At 40.4% G+C, this 24,901-nt stretch overlaps 1 protein-coding gene across 6 annotated transcripts in view; it reads left to right on the top strand.

The window, feature by feature from the left end:
• The window catches only part of celf5a (cugbp, Elav-like family member 5a), a 190,982-nt gene that overhangs the window by 99,269 nt on the left and 66,812 nt on the right, over nucleotides 1-24,901 (top strand). For all 6 annotated transcript variants that reach the window (XM_046858147.1, XM_046858143.1, XM_046858142.1 and 3 more), the window contains exon 3: nucleotides 7,187-7,235. In XM_046858147.1, the coding sequence (XP_046714103.1) occupies nucleotides 7,187-7,235 (49 nt within the window). The remainder of the gene's footprint in view (nucleotides 1-7,186; nucleotides 7,236-24,901) is intronic.

The following is a 24,901-nucleotide window of genomic DNA, read 5'->3' as shown; positions in this document are numbered from 1 at the left end:
CGACACACTGTTAGCGGGACCCCGGAGGATTCAAAATGTTCCACCGAGTTCAAACAACAGATTGGCGAACGCAGGGACGTCCGTGCTTTTGCTGAGCAAGGAACGCGTACGAGTCCGGGTTCGGCTTCTCCTGACTCCAGCAGCATATGGGCCCCGGCGCTGGGGTGGAGTTTAGACTGACGAAATGTCACTCAACTGAGAAGCAATCTTATCTAGACGTTGCAGGCATCTCTCTCTCTCTCTCTCTCTCTCTCTCTCTCTCTCTCTTTCTTTCCACCCCCGTCTCTGTCTCTGTTTCTAACTCGTCCCATCCCCCTTTCCTCATCTCCGGGTGCAGAAGGCTTCTCCGAATCTATCACAATTAGAACACGTTGTTATTTGAGTGGAAAGGGAGCAGAAGGCGAGCCCCTCTGTGTCTTCGCTGTAGCAAATGAGTAAAGAAAGCTCGGCTCACGAAGGCGGAGAAGACCGGCGAGATCTCTCAGGACCAGAGCTAAACGGTTTCCTTGACAACAGGATGAGTTATACAACTTGTAGGTTTTGCTTTGTGTGTGTGTGTGTGTGTGTGTGTGTGTGTGTGTGTGTGTGTATTGTATACACTACATAAACACCTGACTTTTCCAGCCATATGTGCATCTAAAATCCTGACCCAGACCTGTTCCAGGATTTCAATGCTCCTGTGCACAAAGCCAGCTCCGTGATCTGCTTTCCATGGGTTGGAGTGGAAGATCTCCTACAATAGAGCTCTGACCTCAACTTTATTTAACATGAATGAATGTGAATACTGACTGCACCCCAGACCTCCTCAACTCACATACATCATTTCCTGATTTTACAAACACCCTTGTGGATGAATGAACCTCCACAGATCTCCATAAAATCTAGTGGAACATCTAAGAAGAGTGGAGTTAATTATAAATGTAAATGGGGACTAAATGTGAAATGGGATGTTCAAAAAGAAGCACAATCTTAAGCAATCTTATGGGCAGGTGTCACCAAGAAAAAAGAGCATGAGGCAGTAAAACAGAGTTTGTTCCGTTTTCGCTGAACATCTTGTGGACTATCGCATGGTTCTTCGAGACTTCGAATATCACCAATTTGCATTCAAAAAAAGAGAAGAAGATTTATTTTGTGATTCAGAAAACTGATCTCTTCCATCAAACGTTCTTTTATTTACTGAAGTACAAAGTGCAGTTTGGAAATCTGAAATGTTTTAGTTCTGAAATCAATAAAGCAGAATTCTTCACATAAATATCTATAACAACCTAAAAAATAGGGCCCTTAAGCCTTTTGCATGGTACGGTGTGTATATATACTGTATTTAAAATATACGGAGGTTGTAGCTCAGTGGGTAAAGTGTTGGCCGTTGGATTGGAAGGTCACAAGTTCAAATTCCACGACCACCAAGCTGCCACTGCTGGGCCCTTAAGCAAGGCCCTTAACCCTCCCCTGCTCAGTTGTAAGTCACTCTGGATAAGGGCGTCTGCCAAATGCTATAAATGTAAATGTTTAAAGTGTGAAGATAAAAATAATGCCAACGAAGGGAGGAGCTCATGTCCAGCAACCCCATCACAAGCAAATTGGCCGTTACATCAATATTTTATAGCAGAGACAATAACTAGATCCAAGTGTGCATTCGTAACCCATGTTAGTAACGACAATGAGTTTGGCCGAGGGATGAAAGGAACACTCACAGCCTCTATTACAGGATTCTGCATATTGCATGCATGAGTTGTTTGTCTGTGATGTGAAGCCTTTCGCCCCCAAATGGACACGTGTCCAAAATATCTGCGGATCGTTATCGAAATCCAACAGCTTTAAAGGTGTTTAGAAAAACAAAGATTTAATCAGAAGGTGGGAGTGTAGTGGTTAAGAGATTACACTTTGTATCTAAAGGTCATGAGTTCAAATCCCAGCCACAACAATCTGCCTCTTCTGAGGCTCCAAGCGAGGCTCGTACACTGCAGAAAAATAAGCGTCTAAATATAAGAAATAAATGCATGATTTAAGAAGATACACGAAAAACAAGTCAAATTCTCTGCCAGTGCAGTGAGATCATTCCATTTCTTAAAATAAGAAAACATATCCAAGCTTTAGAAAAGAACAAACATGCCTTCAAATAAGCATTAAAGCACTCATTAGAAGCGTAGACTAATCAACTTAAAACTAACGTGTTCATTATTTAAACAGTTTGCTTTTCTTAAAACTGTGTGAAAAGATAAAAAAAAACAGAGAAAAAAAATCCCTCTCCATTTAAGAATCATCATCATTATATATTCTGTCTTAAAACGGGACGAAGGATTTAAACTAAAAACAAGGTCACGGTTAAAATCAAGAGAATTCTCAGCGATTATTTATTTAAATAAAGACTGACTTGTAACACAGAAGTTACGATGCAAGAACAAAGTGAAATCATTACCATCCCGAAATACTTATTGCAACATAAAACATCATTAGTATTTTGTTTTTACTGAAAACAAACTACAGAACAACTTACTGGAATAAAAAGCCGTAAATACTGTGTATAAAGAACAAAGTTCCAACAAATAATAAGCAGACTGGATCATGTTTAGTGACTTATTACAGCAAATTATAATTTGTTAATAGGTTGTAAAGAAATGTGTTCGCTTCATTAATTAAGCATTTGGAATAAATAATATTAAAGTTCTTAGTGTGATTATTGAGCATTTTTTATTACTATACAACCTTAAAGCCAGTTATTAGTTATTACAGCTACAGTAAAGTCTTACAAGATACGAGGCTTCAAATGATGGTAATTAAGCTCCGTTTGCAGGTGTAATAAGCAAGAAAATAAAGATAAAAATATATAATAAATATATAGTATTCTATTCTTAAAATCAGATCAATATTATTTATATGGCTAGAAATAATATGGTCTTGACTGGATGAGGAGATAAATGTAAGTCGCTCTGGATAAGAGCATCTGCCTCAATATCCGGGTTTTTTATGTTTCTCATCTCAAACTACGGATTTTTCTCACAGCAGGAACTGAGAGGCATCCCATGAACCAACTCCGAGTCAGGATGGCATGACATCTATCCCTTCTCCAACCCCCTCCCACTAACACACACACACACACACACACACACACACACACACGGTCTTAGCTTTGGCCCGTTATTATTTACGATGGATAAATTTATGGAATGAATCCTGTGAGGGAGGTTATTCAGTTCCTCAAGGTGAAAATGGATATGTTTAGCACTTAATGAATCCGGCCTGGCCCCTCTCCCCCCATATATCAGCATGTTATTAAGCTGTTTTAAAATCCCATTATGGTGTTTCTCCTTGAACAAGTCATGCTTTTATAGCCCTGGCCTGTCTTTAAAACTGACCTTTTTAGCTCGCCGTCAGAGTCGGACAGTAAAAGAAAATATGTTAGAGAGAGAATCCGGGGGGAAAAATGTTGATCCTCGCTTCCTTCAAACATTTTTTCAGGGACATTTTACAAAGTTTGTGTAGGAGCAATGCTGGTGCAGTAATAATAATAATAATAATAATAATAATAATAATAATAATAACAATAATAATAATAATAATAAGGTGTTCACTGGCTGAGAGGGATGGCCAGCTTTACAGAATTTATGAATTAAAGTGAATGATGTATGTTTATCCCTGATGATGAAGACTAGGGAGACTGTGGTGAAGTAAAAACTCCATTAGATGTTATGAGGAAGAAACCTTGAGAGGAACCAGACTCAAAAGCAGAACCTCATCCTCATTTGGGTGACATCAAGAGTGTGATTATAGTCTTTAAACACTACAGATACTACTATGTGATTATGAGTGATGTTCTTTCTACAGTCTTCTTCAGTTAGTTGACGTTGTGGAACCAGGAGCTACTGAGCAACTCATAAAATAGCTCAACATTTGAGATCATCACAGATCCAACACCAGCTTCTCCATGCCAGAGCTTTTAAACACTCAAAGAGCTCCAGTGTCCAAACTCCACATGAAGTGGAATCCAATTGGCACTGGTACGTCTCTAGATGGTTCGGGATGTTTGCGAGTTCGGCATCTACTTCTTTGAAGGTCCATAATCTTCATGAGGTGGGACGTGACTGGAGCTGGCCAAACCTCAGGATGCCTCGGGATGGGGAGAGAAAGAGAAGCAGTGGAGAGAAATTAGCGTAGCTGCTGTTCCTGATATTAACAGCAGAAGTTGATAATGTGCATGTGATCAGATGTTCTGGAGCACAAGGTTATGATGTGAGACGTATGTTATGTGTAGAACTCGCTAAGATGATACGTCTTTAATCTGCACTTAAACTGGGAGAGTGTGTCTGAGCCCCGAACACTGTCAGGAAGACTATTCCAAAGTTTAGGAGCTAAATGTGAGAATGTTCTACCTTTAGAACCTTTAGTGGACTTTGCTATTCTAGGAACTACTAGAAGTCCAGAGATTTGAGATCTCAGGGAGCGTGATGGATTGTAGCGTGTAATGATATGGCTTTGACCTGATGCTGCTCTCTGGGGAATCATTTCTCTGCAGCAGGGGTCCCCAAACTACTGCAAACTATGGCTACCTACATTTGGAAGGGCCCTCTAAACAATGCCAAAGACAAATTTTTAAAATATATTTTTAAATCTGTTTTACTCAAATTATATCTGTATTTAATAATAAAGGTTGGCTTTTAAAACTAAAATGTCCCTCAGTTATTAATAGAAGTCGATGCAAAAATTCTGAGCAAAAATCCATACCGATAGTTTTTCCAGCATCCGGTTTGCTTTCATTACGAGAGCGGCCTCTAGAGGTGAATCACTGCTGCCACATGCTGTTTGTTTTTACATGCAAGACTGCCTGCTGCACGGAGAGCGTTATATTTAAAGGATAAATTAAATAATATATATCCTTTATTTTAATAATGGATATATTCATATTTATTTCCTTTAGAACATTTACATGACTAAGTACTAATTATTTATTTATTTATTTATTTACATCATATTTTTTGTGTTTGTAATGAAGTGCAGTACTATTTTACTATTAAGAAATACAGAAATATCACTTGACAAGACAAATTATGAAGCCCTCACAGAAAAAGACTAGGGAAATCTTTTTTTGTGTACAGTATATAAAGGCTATGGGGTTTTTAATATGGCACCAAAAGCAAGGAGGAAGTGACACGTTGTTAAAAAAATAATGAGAAAAGGCTACAGCAAAACTGGAAAAAAAAAGGAAGATGGGACACAAAGACTGTAGGGACACAGGTATCTAATCCAACAAATGCCATTCTTATCAGGTTCTAGTGGATTACTCTGAGCCTCCTAACCACCGAATTCTTTGCTGCCAGACACTCTGCACAGCCGAAGGGCCAGGAATCAATAGGGCTGCATTGATTTCCCTGTGTCCTGAGACAGCCTCCACTTTTATTGTTGTTGCATTTCACTTCGCCCTCACCGTTACTGCCACGCCGTTACTACCGAGCATGCATAACTGTAGAAAACTTTGCAATTCAGACTGATTTAGACTGATTTAGTCCTGGTATAATAAGCTCCACTCTTCTGGGAAGATGTTTCACTACATTTTTTTTGGAGATTCATTCATCTACAAGGGTGTTAGTAAAGCTCCATAGGGTTGAGGTCATAGCTCTATAGCATAGATCTTTCACTTCAAACAATGGAAAACATATCTTCATGAAGCTGGCTTCAATTTTTCTTTCAATAAAATGGCCAAAGATGTCATATAGAAATGTGTGGTAACAGATTGGGGACGAACCACTTCTGGCTGGAAAAGTGAGGCGTCCCAATACTTTTGTCAATATGGTCTATCAAAATAAAATGGCCTTTTTTTTCCATTGATACTTTAATCCAACCTGATTAACCACTACATGTTTTCAAGCCTTAAATATTTGAACATACACCCTCAAAGCTTTTCTTTCTTTCCACTGTTGACTAAGAAAAATTAATATTCAGTTACATGGGAACAAACGAGCAGCAGCTCCTCACCAAAAACGTAAATCTGTGTGTATACAGTCTATAGAATATTGGGGCCGTGATTCTTGCCGATACGATACGTATCACGATACAAGGGTTGCGATATGATAGGTAGCGATACTGTAAGCAAGGTGATATATTAGGATATTTCTTATTTTTCGGATATCATTTGAGGAAATCTGTCATTAAGAACACATGCAAACCTCAGCAAATGAACCTAGACTTAACATGAAACCTGTGCCAGCCTTGCCCACATCACACCACAGTGCCATCAAGTCTGCTGCCATGTATGAACACGATTAGTATCATTGTACGTACGAACGTGGTCATTTTTTACATATATTTTTTAAACATATGCACATAGTCGTTAAAGCTTCACAACTATTATGAAGTGGGATTGATAATGATGACGATGATGATGACGATGATGATTGTATTAAATTATTAGTATTAGGCTAGTAGTAAAAGTGTGATCTGAGCATTAACTAGTGTTTAACACCTGAAAGCTACAGTTGTAGGGAAGCAAGAAAAGAGTAAGAAAGACTATTATTTCTTCTATAAAGGTAAAGAATGCACTCAGGTAAGGAAACACAGGCATGTCCTGGACCCTCGCAAATGCAGTCCGCTCTGACGTGTATATCGCGATGTTCTTCACGCAACAAACTAAGCTTTGTTTGTTTATAAGTGCAACCACGGACAGCACATTATTGTTCCTGACACCATCTTTAACACGATTTTAACATTTTCCCTCAAAAACAAAACAAGTCAGCCAACGCTTCTGTTACTTCTGTTACACCTCTAATCGTTTTTACAACGGGAAACAGGTGGACATAAACGCTAACATGCTAACTACCGTTAGTTAGTGCCCTTATGCTAGTACTTCCTGTCTCAAAACTAAACAACTTTCGTAATTCCTAAATCTATTTTTTTAATATCAATATTGTGTTTTTTAAATATTGCTGAACAAAATAATGCAATACTCAATTGTATCGATATTTTCTTACACCCCTATAGATTACTTATGTGCAGTCTTGAGATTGTGCAAGTGATTTTAGCCAAAACTATTGCATTTTCCTGGACTAACTAGCATGACTGCACATGACTCCACATGACTAGCCTGTGTCTTATACACACAGTGTTTGCTACTCTGAAAGTTTGTCAAGTTTGATGATGTTTGTGGGAATACAAATTAACCCCTTTCTCTTTGCTTTGTTTTGTTTTTTCACAGATGACTCGCCCCATCCAGGTGAAGCCGGCTGACAGTGAGAGTCGTGGAGGTACCCAATCCAACGTTTTTTTCTTCTTTACTTCTGATGCCTTAGTTCTTGGCTTTTTTTTCTTCTCTTTCCTGCAGCTCTTGCTCTCATTCAGTTCCCTCACTTGCATTCCATCTCTCTGATGGATGCCCAGAGTATTCATTTTAATTAAGGAGGCTGCCGTTGTACTGAACGGAAAGGAAAGGGGCTTCTGCTGAGTGTCTAACCTTGCTCCCCCTGCCAAGCCTATTAACGACACACTGTAAATTAAAAAGTAATTAGCTGGGATATTGGGACGGGAGCCCTGGGCCCCTGAGCTCCCAACTAGATGTCTGGTCAAGCAGAGGGGTATATTGTAAACAAGAGGTGTAAACGCCGGTGGGAAGTGGGAGTCGGGTGGAGGAGGATGCGCCGCTTGCCAAACAATCAATTATATCGTGGGGTTTTTGCCAAGACCTTCATTACGTGCGGGTAATTCGGTATCTTTGGAACTCTGCGCTCTACTCTTGTGCTTTTTTTGCATGTTGATTTAATGCACATGATTCATGCATTGACATTGGTCTTATTAAATATAACACGGTATAAATGCTGGTTATATCAAAGTCGTATTCTATGTTGTTCCAGTTTGGTGCAAATCTGGCAGTGTGTTGAATGAGTCCAAAACGTCTGCCATTTTAGCTTCCGGGTGCGCTACCATCAAATGACCCATCCCTGTGGTAGGTAGGAAGGCAGGCCGTACTCTGTGAAGATTGATACCCCATAAAGCCCCATTGATTTTACCATTGTGAAGGTGTGTGTTCGCATTAACCACAACGTTCAGCTGTCTTTGGACTTCCCCGTGAGCGGCCGGTTTTAGCACTCCCCAGACTCCCCTTGGCCATCCTCAGGTTTCCTTATTGCCTGACTCCTGGTGATTCTGCTGGAGATGGAAAGCGTGCTTAAGCCAGACCCAATAGTTACACATCATCCTAAAGAACAGACCTGAGTAGCACCTCAGGAGCAATCTAACACCAATGTGACCGTAATGGTTTTGGGGGGATTTCAAAAGTATCTTGAGTTCTGGCCTGTAAATTCCTCTGTGCTCCAGCCATTAGAGAGTTGATTGAAGGATAGTGTCATCCGTGTGCTAATATTGTCTCTCCACATCGCAATGTCTTGCTCTTCTTATGCTGGATGATCTAAGTAAAAGTATTTCATTATGGTTTTTGTACAATTACAACGAAATGACACCAGGGACGGACGATTGTCGTTCTTTGGGCTGGAAGAAAGTTGTGTCGTGTATGTAGTTGGAGCAACTACATTCTAATTACAGTATCATTCTCATTAAGTGAAGAAAAGGTCATTATACTAATTCGAATCAAAGGTCCTACTGGAGAAGACCTTCAGAAAACCTTGAGGAAACCTTAGTCCATCAGGATTATCTGTCTCTAGTTATTAAGACTGTAAAGGATAATTTGATTAAATTGTCTTACTCATTCAGCAGTCCCTGCAGGTCACATACAGAACGATCTCCTCGTGGTGTTATCTTGCTGACACGTTGCCTGCTCGCATTAAGGCAGCGGTGCATTTTCATTAAAAGTGACGCTGAATTGCGCAGCTTGAATTTATGACGCTGTTTTACCTGCGTGGGACATGTCAGGGGCACGCGATTATCATTCCGGCGAACGTTAATCGAACCCGAGCATTCAGCTGGCTTCCTTTTTATGTGTTATGGAGTGAAAATGATAGACTTGGCAAATAAATATTTTCTGAGCAATGAGAGCTTTTCATTCTACTCACTCGGCAATTCATAGTGGTGGAAAGCATGTGGGAGCTTCAAGCTTGGAAATTAAAAATCGCAGAAAACTTCCAAAGCACCGTCCGTTTTCAAGATGTGCGACTGTATGTTTATTGCAAACGATTACATCCCTGGATGAATTCACACGAATTCCCCACACACACACACACACACACACACACACACACACACACACACACACACACACACACTCCGTTCCTCTCTCCCCCGAGGCTTGGCTATGAAACTGATTTTACTTTCGAGGCGAGGCTGATGACTGGCGCAGGCTGAATATAAAACTGGTAGCTATTACAGTTTGAAGGGCTGTTCAGTGGCCCCTTTGAGACCTAAGAGAAGATAAATCAGTTTCAGTCCCTTATGATCTCTTATAGATTTTTGCTCCGTCCTTCTGTACCTAACTACCGAAATCCCTCCGTCCGCTCTGTTTTGAATTTTCAACATCTTAATTTGAGCTTGTTGTCTGTCTTGCAGTCTGCAAGTTCATTTCTAGGATTTCATAACATCTTAGGGAGCTGTCCATCACCAAGACATAATGATTTCGATCTGAGTTTTATCCCAGACACACACACACACACACACACACACACACACACACACACACACACACATATTCCACTCATGGCCACTCTTTCGTGTTTGTGTTAGCCGTAGTCTGAAGGACGGAGGGCGGAATTGCTCGCGCTCACTCACTCAGATGTGACAACGAGGAGAAATTGACCATGGACAGCACCAAGGATCTGGATATGCTTTACTGCAATAATGAGTCTGTTGTAAATATTGTGGCCATCAACACATACGTGTAACAACCAGTGTTTTATGCTGGTAAACAGGAAAAACCCAAAGGAACCATTTAGTAAGCTAGGCTTATAAAATCGTAATTAATGCTTAATCACACATCAAGAACAATTTTCCTCCAGGCAGAGAGGCATTTTTTCAAGCAATAGATTATTAAACCCATAGTTCTACATAAACATCTTTACCACATGATTCACATTTACATTCACGGCATCTGATCCAGGGTGTGTTCTTCATTTAATGAGCAAAGTCTCACACTTTTTTGTTATAAATGAGCATTTTATCTTAAAACCTTAAAACTATTATATTCCAAACGCCGTCAGCTACTTCTTTACTCTTTTCTGGTGTCAATAGAACATCACAGCTGAGATGATTTTCAGTTGGTTAGCTGTGTTTTGTCTCTTTGTGGACTGATTTACATTAGAACGACAAGTGATCTACAAGTGGCAAATCCTTCAACAAAAAGACGTCACATGACAGTCAACTCGATATCTGACATCCGATAGAATTAGTTGAAAATACATTCTAAAAGTTTGTGCACCATAAGATTGCTATGTGCTAATTTTTTTAACATCTCGTTCCACATTAAGTTCCTATTTGCTCTTATAATAACCTTCTGAGAAGGTTCTACTAGGTTTTGTGGAGACTTGTGCTTGAGGGTGTTAGTAAAGTCAGGTACTGATGTAGTTGAGAAATTGAGGAGGCCTGTGGTGCAGTCAGTGTTCCTCATTCATCATGTTCAATAGGGCTAAAACTCTATAGCAGGAGATCTTCCTCTTTAAATGTATGTAAATCAGCTCTTCATGGTACTGGTTTTGTGCACAGACGCATCGTCATGCTGGAACCGGTTTGGATCTCCTAGTTCACATGAAGGGAAAATTGTTTTATACAAGTGTGTGCCTCCAACTTTTTGATGAAGAACCACGTATGGCTGGAAAAGTCAGTTGTCTTGGTGATATAGTGTATGTGCAGGAGCTGAATTCATAGACTCAACAATTATAGCGTATAATGCTGAGCTGCGCTGCTCAGCCTTGGCTGGGAAAAGGGCAAGCGAGGGGTCATGTGCTGCAAGCAATGTGTGTTTTCCAGAGGAGAAGGAATCCATATTTCCTGATATATTCCATATATATATAGAATAAACTGGCAGAGATAAAAGCCATGTTAATCCGTCATATAACATCCAGCATTTCAATATATTCTTACCTTTAGGCATACAGTGAGCCGACACACACACACACACACACACACACACACACACACACACACACACACACACACACAAACACAAAGAATACAAAGTGTTAATGCAATGGTAAAGACTTTGGAATTCTAAGCACAATGTTGTTCAGCACCACCATGCTGCCATTTCTGAGCCCTTAAACGTCAACATTTACATTTTTGGTATCTACACCCTGATCTGGAGCGACTTACATCCAAGCAGTTGAGGGTTAAGGGCCTTGCTGAAGGGCCCAGCAGTTATGACAGATTGGTGGTGCTGGAAGAAATGAACTTACAACTTTGTGATATGAATTGCACTACCACTTTTATGCTCTGAGAAGCTTGTGCCTAAGGTTATGAAGTGGTGGCTGTTATATGACAGATAACATGGCTTTATATTTGTCAGTCAGTGGTGGTGCTGGGATCTTGGTGGTCTCAGGGATTTGAGCAGCTCACAGCTTGGTGGTGCTGGGATTTGATCTTGTGATCTTCCAGTCCAGAGTCTAATGTCTTAACCATTAAGATATCACCTCTCTGCACATATAAAATGGTATCACAAAGTCTCGAGACAAGTTTTGTAACAGCAGATGGCAGCACAAGGCTGCACACACAGTCACAGGGAGCACTGACCTTCAAATAGGTCAGACACCTTTGACACCTTTGCGGAGATCCAGCACAAATCCCAGAAGGTGCTTGACATGCTTAGAGATGTAAAGACTCTAGAAGTGTCAGGAATGCTGGGAGCGCTGTGCAATGGGTATATTTTGAAGGTTATAGTGTGAAAATATAGAAAGATTAAGTATGTATTGATAACGTTTTGATTCCACCTTGTAATTTAAAGTTGCTATGGAAGAGGGTGGCTGCCAAACGGTGGTGTTTCTGTGAGATCATATGGTATTACCCAGTCACTGCTTTTGAGTTCATTCTGGTGTTTATATAGTCTGTGTATATGCACGCTCCAAATTTATACAGTATTTGGATTTAAACCTGGACTTGATGCAAAGCAGTTTTCTTTTATTTGTGATCAAAAACGTAAACTGTTTCATTGGAACTTTTGTAATTGGTCTCCACAAGCAATGTGCATGTGGCTGTTTTGAAAACACGCTCGCTTGGGTATTATTTTGCATCTTTTATTATTATTAGGTTCTTAATCGGATTTAAGTCTGGTGACTGCGATGGCCACTTCAAAATGTTCCAGCCTTTAATCTGCAACCATGCTCTAGTGGACTTGGAGGTATGCTTGGGATCATTGTCCTGTTGAAAGGTCCAACGTCTTCCAAGCCTCAGGTTTGTGACGGACTGCATCACATTGTCATCAATATCTCCTGGTACTGAAGAGAATTCATGGTACCTTGCACACGCTGAAGCTTCCCAGTACCTGCAGAAGCAAAACAGCCCCAAAGCATGATTGACCCCCCGCCATGCTTCACAGTAGGCAAGGTGTTCTTTTCTTCATAGGCCTTGTTCTTCCTCCTCCAAACATAGCGTTGATCCATGGGCCCAAACAGTTCTAATTTTGTTTCATCAGTCCACAGAACACTATCCCAAAACTTCTGTGGTTTGTCCACATGACTTTTGGCATACTGCAGTCGACTCTTCTTATTCTTTGGGGACAGCAAGGGGTGCGCCTGGGAGTTCTGGCATGGAGGCCTTCATTACGCAGGGTGCGCCGTATTGTCTGAGCAGAAACTTCAGTACCCACATCTGACAAATCTTTTCTCAGTTCCTCAGCAGTCACACGGGGACTTTTCTCCACTCTACGCTTCAGGTAGCGCACAGCAGTCGAAGTCAGCATCTTCTTTCTGCCACGACCAGGTAGCGTTTCAACAGTGCCCTTTGCCTTGAATTTGCGAATGATGCTTCCTATGGTGTCTCTTGGTATGTTTAACATCTTTGCAATCTTCTTATAGCCATTGCCCTTCCTGTGAAGAGTAATCACCTGTTCTCTTGTCTTCCTGGACCATTCTCTTGACCTCACCATGTTTGTAACCACACCAGTAAATGTCTAGAAGGAGCTGAGTATCACAGTCATTTTAAAGCTGCCTAATTGGTGCTTATTAGGCTTTATTGCTGCTCCCTGATATCCACAGGTGTTTTCAATACCTGATTGAAAACACTTCATTGAACCTCTGTTCTTCAGAGTGGTAGTCTTTAAGGGGTTGAATAATTATGTCAATGAAGAATTCACAAAAGAAACATTTACTACTGTATTACAAAACTAATTGATGTCATTTTAGTTGCATATGGTTCTTTAAGAAGTCCTTGTAGGATTTCATTCTGAATACAATTACAAATGTACACTAAATTCCCTAAAACCATTTACAGCATTGGGGGTTGAATAATTTTGAACACAACTGTATATACAATAAGAAACAGGACAAAAGCATACAATCCAAATGCTGCAAACTCAAAAGGACTTATTTCAAGACTCCGCCTAAACAATAACGAAAACAAAAACAACAAATAAATGAATGATAAAAATTTAATTAATTAATTAATGATAATAAATAAATGATAATAACTAATATTTAAGTGTAAATGACTGCAAAATAATTACAACAAAAGCCCATAAATAAAATATTCCCAAACAAATATAATACATAAAGTGAATTAAAAAAGAAAAAAACAAAACACAATTACAAAGAAGCACTAAGATGATCTTTTATACATGATTTATAGCATGTTTAAAAAATTATCTTTTATTTTTCATGCAAGACGAGATAAACCATTCCATACTCTAATCCCGATAAATCTTATGAAATAATGGCTTTCTACAATTGAGAATTTTAGGAATATGAAAATTGGAAATTAAGTGACGGTGAACCTGCAGATTTGATTTGAAATGCATATTTAAATACTGCAGCATGAACTGACTTGAATAAATCTTATACATGAAAAATATTGAAAAATATTAATATCATAAAATATAAGGACCAGAAGATTCTGAAATAAAGAAGCAGATGAAGTTTGATCTGGTTTCTGAAAGATAAAGCTTTTTTGAAGATTATTAAATAAAAATACTCATCCAAACTGTTACAATATGAAAGATGTGGATAAATTAAACTACAGTAAACCGTAAGAAGACACTTTAACGTAACAAGATGCCTTTACCAGTGGATTTATATATTTCACTGCTCAGAATCAACCTGTTCCCTCCAACTCAAAGTCTCATCAATAAAATCTCCTAAGAATTTTGTTTACACTTGAGGCACCTCGATAGACAGAACCATGAAGGAACGGACTTATGGATTGTGCTCTGCTGTGTGCTCTTGAAAAAGCCGTCTCTGTGCGAGGAGCATCAAATCCGACTGATCGTCCTCCTAAAAAAGAAGGGCATCAGTTGCACCCTGTTGTGTGCAATTGTGAAATAAAAATGTTTGCATTTCTATCTGTATTTTTATATTTTATTAAAAACACACAAATAGCGTATTCATACTCGATGCATCGAAAAACTCAGTGACTAAAACAGCAGCAGTAGAAGATGCATAAAGAAGATGCTGTTTTATTCATTTTAGATATTATATTGCTATAGTAATACAGAGAGTCAAATTTAGAACTGTAAATCAATTATTTTCCAGGATTCAGAAGGGGCATGGTTATCCAGGTCCACTGTTTTTTTTACCCGCGGTCCAACGCCCATGCATGGTGTTCAAATAACTCTCATATAACTCTCATATAACTCTCATCCTCTGCCTTGTTCTCATGTTCTCTTGGCTGGAAAAAAGAAAAGACAAAAAAAATAGTAAGATCGCAACAGCAATTCTCAAATCCCAGAAGACGAATGTTTAGCCATGACCCTTATTGATACAAAAAACTTATATATATATGTACCATCAGAAGGATATCTATCTAAGGGAGAAAATAGATTAAAAGTGTAGCGTTGAAAAAAAATGCTGCTTGTTCCTTAATGTGAAAGCTGGCTCATAGGAGAATTTTCCACCCTGTGCAGCCATCCAACGAATCATGCCCTTTTAGCAGTACGCCTACATCCTCTACAGCGAACACACTCGGAGAAAAAGATGCACACACACACACACACACACACACACACACTGTTTTAATCGCACGCATGTAAAGCAGAGTCTACGAATTCATTTTACCTCCTGTGCAGGACTGAGCACGGGGACCACCAAAGGTTGCTGTTGAACACAAGAAAGAAAGGTCAGAAATCATGTTTGGTTTTTCCTCTGACTGCGAGCTAATTCCACCTAGCAGATTGTGTGCCTGTAGAGGCGATGCGAGGCAAAGCGAGGCAGTGCAGCCAATGCCGGTGCAGGAGAATCACCACCCGGTCGCCATTGTCCTCAATAACAGGTTCTCAATCCCCATCACCATCACCATCTCCTGAAGAAATCAAACCTTGAGAGAAACCCATCCTCATCCTCAACACAGAATGTCCATTCATTACAGTTCCATCATTGCTGAGGTGTATTGTTGAGTGACGGACACTTAAATGCGGCACTGTCCATGGTCCTGAACCACTGTAGCAGACTGTTTATATTAATTACAGTCCAAATCCATCCATCCTAAAATTGATCTCATCATGCTTTAGAATTTTTTTTTTTTTTAAACGCATCAAAAAAATTTATTCAACAAGTGTTTTAGTTCTTTGAACCGTAGGGAATTGGAGTGTGCTGAATTACGGGCTTAAAAAAAAAAACGCCCCAAAAAAGAAACTGCAGGAAAAAGAGAAGCTGTTTAGGAGATATTTCGACCATTTCTCTCTCTTTCTCTCTCTCTCTTTCTCTCTCTCTATCTCTCTCTCTTTGCACTTGAGCACTATGTGCACATTTATATAATCGAGGTTGCAGTTCAGTTTGCATTAAAAGGTGTGAATGTATGTACCTATGATGATGATGTAATTACCCCCTAACCTCAGGCTTGAATGTGTTTCATTTTCAACACGGGCAATAAAAAAATGTGTCCACTGAATTACTTCCCTTTACAACAGGGGGTCCCCAAACTTTTTTTCTGTGAGGGCCACATAATGTGTCCTTTCTTTAATTACCATTTGTATGTAACAGAAAATCACATGGATTGGAGTGACTACCAGTATTATTGTGGAACTTTTATTATGATTTTAAATGTATTTATTTTGCCACATAATGCTGGATTAGTTCATTATTTTGTTCTGCATTGTACAGACAAACGAGTGTTACTTTTCCAGAAATATATATCCCCTACTGAAAGAGCATTACTTCCATCATAGGGAATTTTTTTCCATATTCTTTTCTATTGAAATCGAAATATGCATATGGTTGGTGGGGGAATTTATTAAACAATTAGGCTACGGTAATAACTAAAGGTCAAATAATAGTGGATTTAACGAAATCGATAGCTAGGTTGGATTGTACTCGCCGATAACCAATTTTTTGCATAGATACGCGATAAAAAACTCAAATAATACCCCGTGTAAAATAGTACTGAACTTCATTACAAAATATAGATATGATATAAGTAAAATGTCTTTTATGTTAAATATGTTTTTAAAATATGTCCTTGGCGTTGTTTAGAGGGCCGTTCCAAATGTGGGGGCGTAGTTTGGGATCCCTGCTTTTACAAGGGAAATCGAATAAATGCCGTTTCTGTACATGATGCAGAATCTGAAGCTGAAACACAAGAACCGCCCGCAAGTGTGGCACGAATCCCTCTCTAGTAATTAGAACAAAAATCTGTTGGATTTTTTACATGTAATATTCAGTTTTTTTTATATATCAGTTGTGATTAAAGATCCTGAGAGATATTGGAAAGTGAGCGCAGCGTGGGGGGAAGGATGCAATAAGCCACTCAGATGGTGCCCGAGCTGAGCGGAATGTTCCGGAGGCTGCTGTTTCACGTGCTGCGTCTCAGTGCGGCTCTGCAGCTCAGCAGCTCTAATCTCCTCCCATCTGCTGGTGGAGCTGCTATCCCTGCACGGAGCCCAGACCCTGCTCCACCCCATCTGGGCTGCTCATACCTAATGTCTGTATGTTTAACTGTGTGGGCGTGTTGGGTAATATATATAGATACACTATACACTAGAGCTCCCCATTGCACATTTATTTCCCATTTGCTCTTATAATAACCTCCAGTCATCTTTTTCTTTCTGTTGATTTTGTGTGTATCAGTGCAGTTCCTACATGTTGAGAATGTCTGAAGTCTGTTGCACATTTTGAATTTGAGGGCATGAATGCTCCTGTACCTCTTTCCAGAAGGCAGGAGAGTGATATGTATATATATATATATATATATATATATATATATATATATATATATATATATATATATATATAGTGTACATACTGTATATTGTAATACGTGTGTGTGTGTGTGTGTGTGTGTGTGTGTGTGTGTGTGTGTGTGTGTGTGTGTGTTCATTTTTATACTGTATTCTCCTCTACAGTAACAGCTGGGACAGATCCACAGGGACTTGTGTGGGGGACACACACCATAATTGAATAAAAAAATCTGCTGTACTTTATATATATATATATATATATATATATATATATATATATATATATATATATATATATATATATACACAGTATATATATGTAATGTGTAAATGTGTGTGTGTGAGATCTAATGTGTTTAGGGTCGAGTATGTGCTCTTGTACACTATATGAGAAATAGGAAAGTGTGTGTGTGTGTGTGTGTGTGTGTGTGTGTGTGTGTGTGTGTGTGTGTGTGTGTTTGTGTGTGAGGCCAGTAGGTCTATACAGGCTTTAATGAGGCGGCTGCATATGAAGGAGCATCATTATGGGCATGAGAGGGAACAGCCTGGTGATTGCTGTGATTTGGCTCTGCTCTTTCTGACCCAGCTGGCCAATCAGAGCACCCCGAAAGCCTCCTTCAAAATTGCATGCAATCAGCAAGTCGGTAGCAAGCGACCACCGCACACTCCCCTCGGCAACATCAGTACCCCAACATCGAGGGACAATCATACCGTATACAAATACGGGCTGCAAAACGGGACACTTTTGTAGTTTGCGGTGTTACAAGGAATCCAAACAGTCTCGTTATATGCGGAAAACATCAGCCGTACCTACACTGTGTGTCAAAAGTATCGGGACACCTGACTTTCCCAGCCAGATGTACAGGATAAAAATAAATAAATAAATAAATAACTGGAAAAGATGCCTGTCCCGATACTTTTGACAATAGAGTGTATGTAATGTATTACAAAAATAGTATCTCTTTATATTTTACTTCATAGCATGCGTGATAAAGATCCTGGAACCATGCCATCTAAAAGAAAAAAATCTTTCTCCTTTAAATCCTATCACTTTCTCCCTCTTTTGCTCTCCTCATTCCTCAACTCTGTCCATCTGTCTGCAAGACCTGCCACGGATCGTTTACAGCTCCATTATTTATGATGCCTGCCACACGTCCAAAAATAGCCCAGCGGCAGACAGCCGTTAGACCTTGGAGCAAAAACACAGGCCTGCTTGGGGGCCATCATTATGCTCAAGTCATGCTGCTTTGTGAAACACAGCAAAGTGGCTCTAAACACTGCTTACCTGCTCTGATGGCAGGGTGGGTGGGGGTTAAATGGCTAAATGAGTGTCGAGGTAACGGGCAAACACGTTTCGGAGAGCTGGGAAAAGCAAGGAAGGCATGGAGGAACTCATGAGTCAGAATAAAAAAAGAGTGGAAGAATGCATGGACGAATGGATGGTGGAACTCATAGAGGAACACATGGATTACAATGAGAAAACCATGGAGGACTGCATAGTGGAATGTGTTAAAGAACTCATAAAGGAATGCATGGAGGGATGCATAGATCACAATGTGAAAAGCATGGAGGAATGCATTGAGGAACACACAGAGAAACGCAGTGAAGTTTGCCTGAAGGAACACGTAAAAGAATGCATGAAGGAATGCATGGAAGAACTTGTGGATCATGATGGAAAATCATGGAGGAATGCATAATGAAACACATGAAGAAAAGCATGGTAGAACACTCAAAGGAATGCATTTATTCTCTGCTTTGCTGTTATAATGACCTCCAATCTTCTAAATATTTCCACCAGATGGACGTCAAAGTGGGTGTGGCTGAAATTTGTCCAGATCATACAGCTACAGGATTATTAGTAAACTGGAACACTGATATCAGTTGAGAAGATTTGGCATGTAATCAGAGTTCCAGTTCGTCCCAAAGGTGTTCTCCCAGGGGTTCTTCCACATGCTCTCTGTATGCTTATTTGAATTGTGCACTTATTTATTTATGAAGGCAGTGTGTATGGCGACAGCTCGCTATTATTACGAATCTAAACGTTTTTTCTTCAGTATAATGCAATCATTGTAACACATACACACATGCAAGTTTCACGACGTTAAATTTAACTATAAACCATTAAAAAGCGCAACATGACGTTCATTAATAAATTCAACTCCGTAATCATTAGTGTCCCTGTGGTGGAAGTGAAATAACAGATGCTGTTAGATGTAAATAAAATCAAACCAATACCGTGTTTATCAGTTTCATAAAACACAACAGTCGGTTTATGGTGTTTGAGAGACAAATGCATGTTCCTTAAGTTCTTATGCACCATGTAACAGTATGAGCACACAAATCTATAAATGTCCAGATGTTCCATTATCATAAAAAAAATCCTCCCTTAGCATGCAGAACAGCTTTACCCGGTCTTAGCAGAAATACTTCGTAAAATTCGCCAAAACTGTTTTTCACTAGTCAGAGATTTCTTTCTTTTTTTTTCTTGTGATGCAGTTCATCTCAGAGCAGTTCAGTAGGATTGAGGTGCGGTGGCTGGGAAGGTCATTCCATGATAGATATCACTCCAGACGACTTTTTGTTATCTAAATAACACTTACAGAGTTCAGACGTCTTGTTGTACGGTGAAAACGGTTCCAATGAGCCGCAGTCCAGACGGAACTAAGTATGGAATGGGAGCCGTGTTGGTTTAGAATTCCATTCTGTTTCCGGAACCTTCCTTGCTCCACCTCCATGTGTGAGTGTGTGGGTGAGGAGTCTGATCACATCTTCTCTTCTGTTCTCCATCTTACACAAGTTTTTGCTGAAGGGGTGTGAAACACATGAAGGTCACAGAAGACACTGTAAGGAAAGAAAACCTGAGCTGCAGCTGATTCACAGATTGCTTTTCTCCTAATAAACATGAAGCAAAGGATCCAAACACAAAGGCAGCTCAGGGCTTCAAATCCCCTCATGGCTCACCTTCAGCTAGCGGAACCCTGACCTGAAACCTGAACCAATCTTTTACAAGTACCTGGACTTCAAAGCGCACTTTGATGCAGGATAGGCTCATCGGCGAGATCAGAGCTGAGTGGCTTTTCTCTCCACGTTAGATTCTTCCCGACTAATGACAGAGTTGCACTATCATGAAAAAGTCAGCAGAGATCTCGGTGTGAGGGAGGACAGATGTGACGAGCCAGAAGAATTATTACACACACACACACACACACACACACACACAAAACATTATGATACAAGGTTCTGATAAAAAAGGGCCTGAGGTGTGTTTGTGTTTTATATGCAATGCCTGGTGTGCCTCCTTGTAGTGTGTGTGTGTGTGTGTGTGTGTGTGTGTGTGTGTGTGTGTGTGTGTGTGTGTGTTCTCATGTGTTCTCAGCAGACATTCTCATATAATGCCTCTTGAGGTTGGAGAATGAATGAAGAGGGATCAGAAACAGTTCCTCCAAATTCTTTACATTCCAAGATCCTGATGGTGGGCTCTCGTATTAAGTTCTCCAGAGGGTTTTTTGGGGTTCAGGTCAGGAGACTTTGATTTTATGCTCAGTAAACAATTTCTGTGTCCTGCTGGAAGGTTCAACCAAGACCAATTTGAAGCTTTCAATCAGAGGCAGCAGTCAGGTGTTTTATTTCATTTTACACCTGTTGATATTGGTTAGAGTTCAGGATGCAATAGATCTAAAGGTTAAACAATAAAGAAAACATTTCACAGATTCTTTGATCCGGGGAGCCAATATTAATGGAGGGCTCAGGATATATTCAGAACGAGATGCTGATTTGCTCAAGGATATTCACGAGGCATGCGATCTCATGCAGCCTCTCTTGTTATGAGCGTACTGTACGCCAGAAAGACAGCTTAATCCAGCACTGAGTGATTGTTCTTCTGCATCTTCAAGCTTGACGTCGATGCGGATCGATGCAAATACACCGAGCCGGGCTTGTTCCCACTTCCACTTCCTCTCAGCAGTAACAAGCACCACGATGCTGATGTTGGCTATTGATGTTAATGTTCTGCATTGATTTAAAAAAATTATAATATCAAGCAAGTAAATAAGTACAGTCCAAGGCTTGGTTTCGATCCACTGACGACATGGAAGTATATAATAGGTAGAGATATACAGTGAGCTGAGGTGGTGTGATGGGAAGAGACGAAGACCTTGATGACCGATTTGACCACTTAGCTAACAAGAGAAATATTAGCTAACGGCATCGCTAAAGTTATGCCAAACAGAACATGTGACACTGCTACAGTATTCTAACATGTTTAAAATCTCGAGAGGGTGAGGGAAGTGGAACACCGGGTGATTTGGTGACATCACGTGATGTCACTGTCCCCACCCTCTCACCCAAAATGGCAATAGCAGGCATGTGAAGTATCGAGGACTTAAGAGTTTAGTGGAATGGAAGCGCAACAGTAAATGCACTTGGAATTCTCATCAGGAGGTTGTGAGTTTAAATCTCAACACCACTACTCTACCAGTTCTGGGCATTTAAACCTTTTATATTTACAGAATTTTTTGATGCTCTTATCCAGAGTGTTTAGGGCTTTTCTCTACTATTGCAAGTGGTAGTGCAATGATAAGGACCTTGGAATTCTCTAGTGAGTTCGATTCTCAGCACCACCACGCTACCATTTCTGGGTCCTTTATATTTACATTTATGGCATTTGGTACTCTTTTCCACAGCGACTTTCAGCTGAGCAGTTGAGGGTTAAGGGCCTTGCTCATGGGCCCAGCAGTGCCAGCTTGGTTTTTGAACTTGCAACCTTCTCATCAGAAGCACAACATCTTTACCACAGAGCTACCTCCTCTCACAGTGGCTGTATCTGAGCGAGTTTCTTTATAATCCTTCCCTGTACAGAAGCTGAATCGGTTTTCTGAGTTAAATCTGCTCTATATATCAAATCGAGACCGATTCCTCAGGGCTTCAGGTTGAGTACATTTGCGGCTTTTGCAGTGTCCAGATAAATGACATGACAACATCATATAATGAATCCAAAAACATTTGAGAAGTATTGATTTCTTTTTTTTTCCCCTTCAAGCCTTTTTAGAGATGGTGTTAGTCTATGAATCTCATGCACACACACATACACACATATACACACACATACACACACAATCTTCAGTAGTTCCATGTTCTATTTATGCCACCTGAGATTTGGAAGAAAAAAAAGGCTTGAATCTCTTTAAAGCTGTTTTATGGAAGAAAAAAAACTTGGCCCCAGCTATGGACAGCTGCCTTCCACTAATATTGTGAGGGAATAAGGGAGCTGTGAAATATGCTTGAGGGAGAGTGACATGACTGCTACTGCTAATATCCTGGAAACTGGGATTCGCTTCGAACGTGAAGGACCTTGAAGCTACACTGAAGGTGGGAACGAACGGAGCCGAAGCCGATTGAATTGAATCGGAACTCCATTGTGGAGCTTGCAACAGATCAGAAGATATCTACAAAATCGACTTCAGCAGGAATCGAAACATGAGATTTTGAAAGGAAAGGAAAGAGAAGGAAAGAAAAGGCGTTTGTTGATGCGACTGTTCTCCGATAGATAATTCTGGCGGAGACGTACCGGCCCGGCATGCCTGTAAATGTCACGTCAATCCCCACTGCTGCTGCATCCTCCCCCGCTGCCTTTTCTCCATGGCTATTCTCAGCCTCTATCATGTACAATCTGCATTATTAATCTGGCAAAACAAGACCCTCGAATTCATTGAAAGAATGGTAAACAAGGCGCTTAGCTGATGATCATTATCTCTTCTCTTCCCGCTGCTTTTTCGCTTGACACACCAGGCAGGTGCATGGCTTTATTTTTTTTTCTGAGGTGTGTTCGTGGAATCATGGGCACGTCTTTGCTCTAAATATGCTGACAAACAACCTGCCTGTTGACTTTTTCAATAACGGACGTCTTTTAACACTCGAATCAGAAATCTTGTTTATTTAAGAAAAGAAGAAGCCGCACACCAGAAACGAGATGTGTAAAGGAAACAATTGTAATATTGCAGTTTTATAGTTTCGCTGCAAATGCGTCTGCATAGGTGCAGAGTCTTTGGAACATCTTTCAGCTGGATGTGATTTGCCACCAGCGGCTCGCTCTTGCATTTATCTCGCCACCACACTGTTGTGCACACCCGGCCGTGGCTAAAGGGCAACTGTAGCTGCAGGGAAAAATCTGCCTTGCACTATAAGATCTTTTACACTTCCTCGTCTTTACTCTCACTAATATTTTTCTCGCTGAAACCCATTCGCAGCCTCGCGATGCAATTCGCACTTTTCTTTTGACCCTGTTCAGTTATTTGATTATTCTCAACTGGAGGTGGTAGCTCAGTGGTTAAGGTTCTGGTTTACTGATTGGAAGGTTGGGGGTTCAAGCTCTGGTATTGCCAAGCTGCCACTCTTGGGCCCCTTGAGTAAGGCCCTTAACCCTCTGTGCTCAGGGGTGTACAGAGTCTGTGTCCTGTGCTCTGTCCTGAGCTTCCTAACATTGCTAGAAAAAAAACTTCACTATGCTGTAAAATACATGCGACAAGTATTAAGGCCCTTTCTTTTTCTTTCAGTTCTTGCTAACTAGCTAGATCACTCCTGATTGCACAATTAGCCCATGCTTCCTCCAGGACATATTAGATATCTGCCCTGCTATGACAGAGAGCAGCTGAAGACCCCTCAGATGAGAGTGCTATCTGCCCTCTTCTACATACATGAATGTCACTAAAAGAATACTTCCAATTATAATTTCTAATATATTGATTATTTATGATTCCTTATTAGGTTACTTTGTGTTATGCAGTGAAGTGAAGTGGAGTGAAGTGGTAGATTAATGGATAAGATGTTGGACCTCTGATCAGAAGATAAAGGCGTCTGCTAAATGTAAATGGTTTTACTCCTGGTTCTCCAGGTTTCTGCCTCCCAAAAGACAAGCCATAAGATCAATTAGTTATGCTGAACGTCCCCCAGGTGTGCATTGTGTGCATGGTGCTCTGGTGTTCCATCCAGGCCATAGCGTCTTGTGCTACTGGAGAGATCAGAGATCCACCACAACCCTGGCAATGATAAAACAATGCCAAAATGAAGGAATGTACTATTGAGAATGACAGATTACTCTTCTCTTGAAGCATCTGTGTTGAAAAGATGACGGATCAAATATTGAAATGATTAGGAAAAGCGGTTGTAGGTAAGTTCTACTTCCAGTTTAGAGCTGGAAAAGTGAAGAAGAATGTGGCATGTGATGACATCTTTACGATAATATGGAAGTTCAGATTTAACTGTGGCTCATACAAGACTTGAATCATGTAAACAAAATGTGATGCCTGTAAGCTATGAAAACAGTAATCACTCCTGAGAAAACACACACAAACACACACACACACACACACACACACACACACCAGTGTTCCTCTTGAATGTAAGCTCTGCCGAAGCAGCACATTTGGCTAAGGATCAGCAGGTGCAGTTTGACGGCTGGCGGTAGCAGTGCCATGTGTTCTCGAGCACCTCCTCGCACTGAGCACTGATGTGTTTGGAAACAGGAGGCACTGGCATGCTCCAGAGAGAACCAACTGGATTCGGCTTGCCAGGATTGTGACAAGCCAGCATTTTTGGCGCGGGTGCACGCTAGCCTTACCTTGGCACCGGCGCAGAGCCACTTATAGGTCTTGTGTTAACACG

Source organism: Silurus meridionalis, chromosome 9 (assembly GCF_014805685.1).
Source record: "Silurus meridionalis isolate SWU-2019-XX chromosome 9, ASM1480568v1, whole genome shotgun sequence".
Lineage (NCBI taxonomy): Eukaryota > Metazoa > Chordata > Actinopteri > Siluriformes > Siluridae > Silurus > Silurus meridionalis.
Note: the sequence above shows the minus strand (reverse complement) of the source record. Positions and strands in the feature narration are given on the sequence as shown.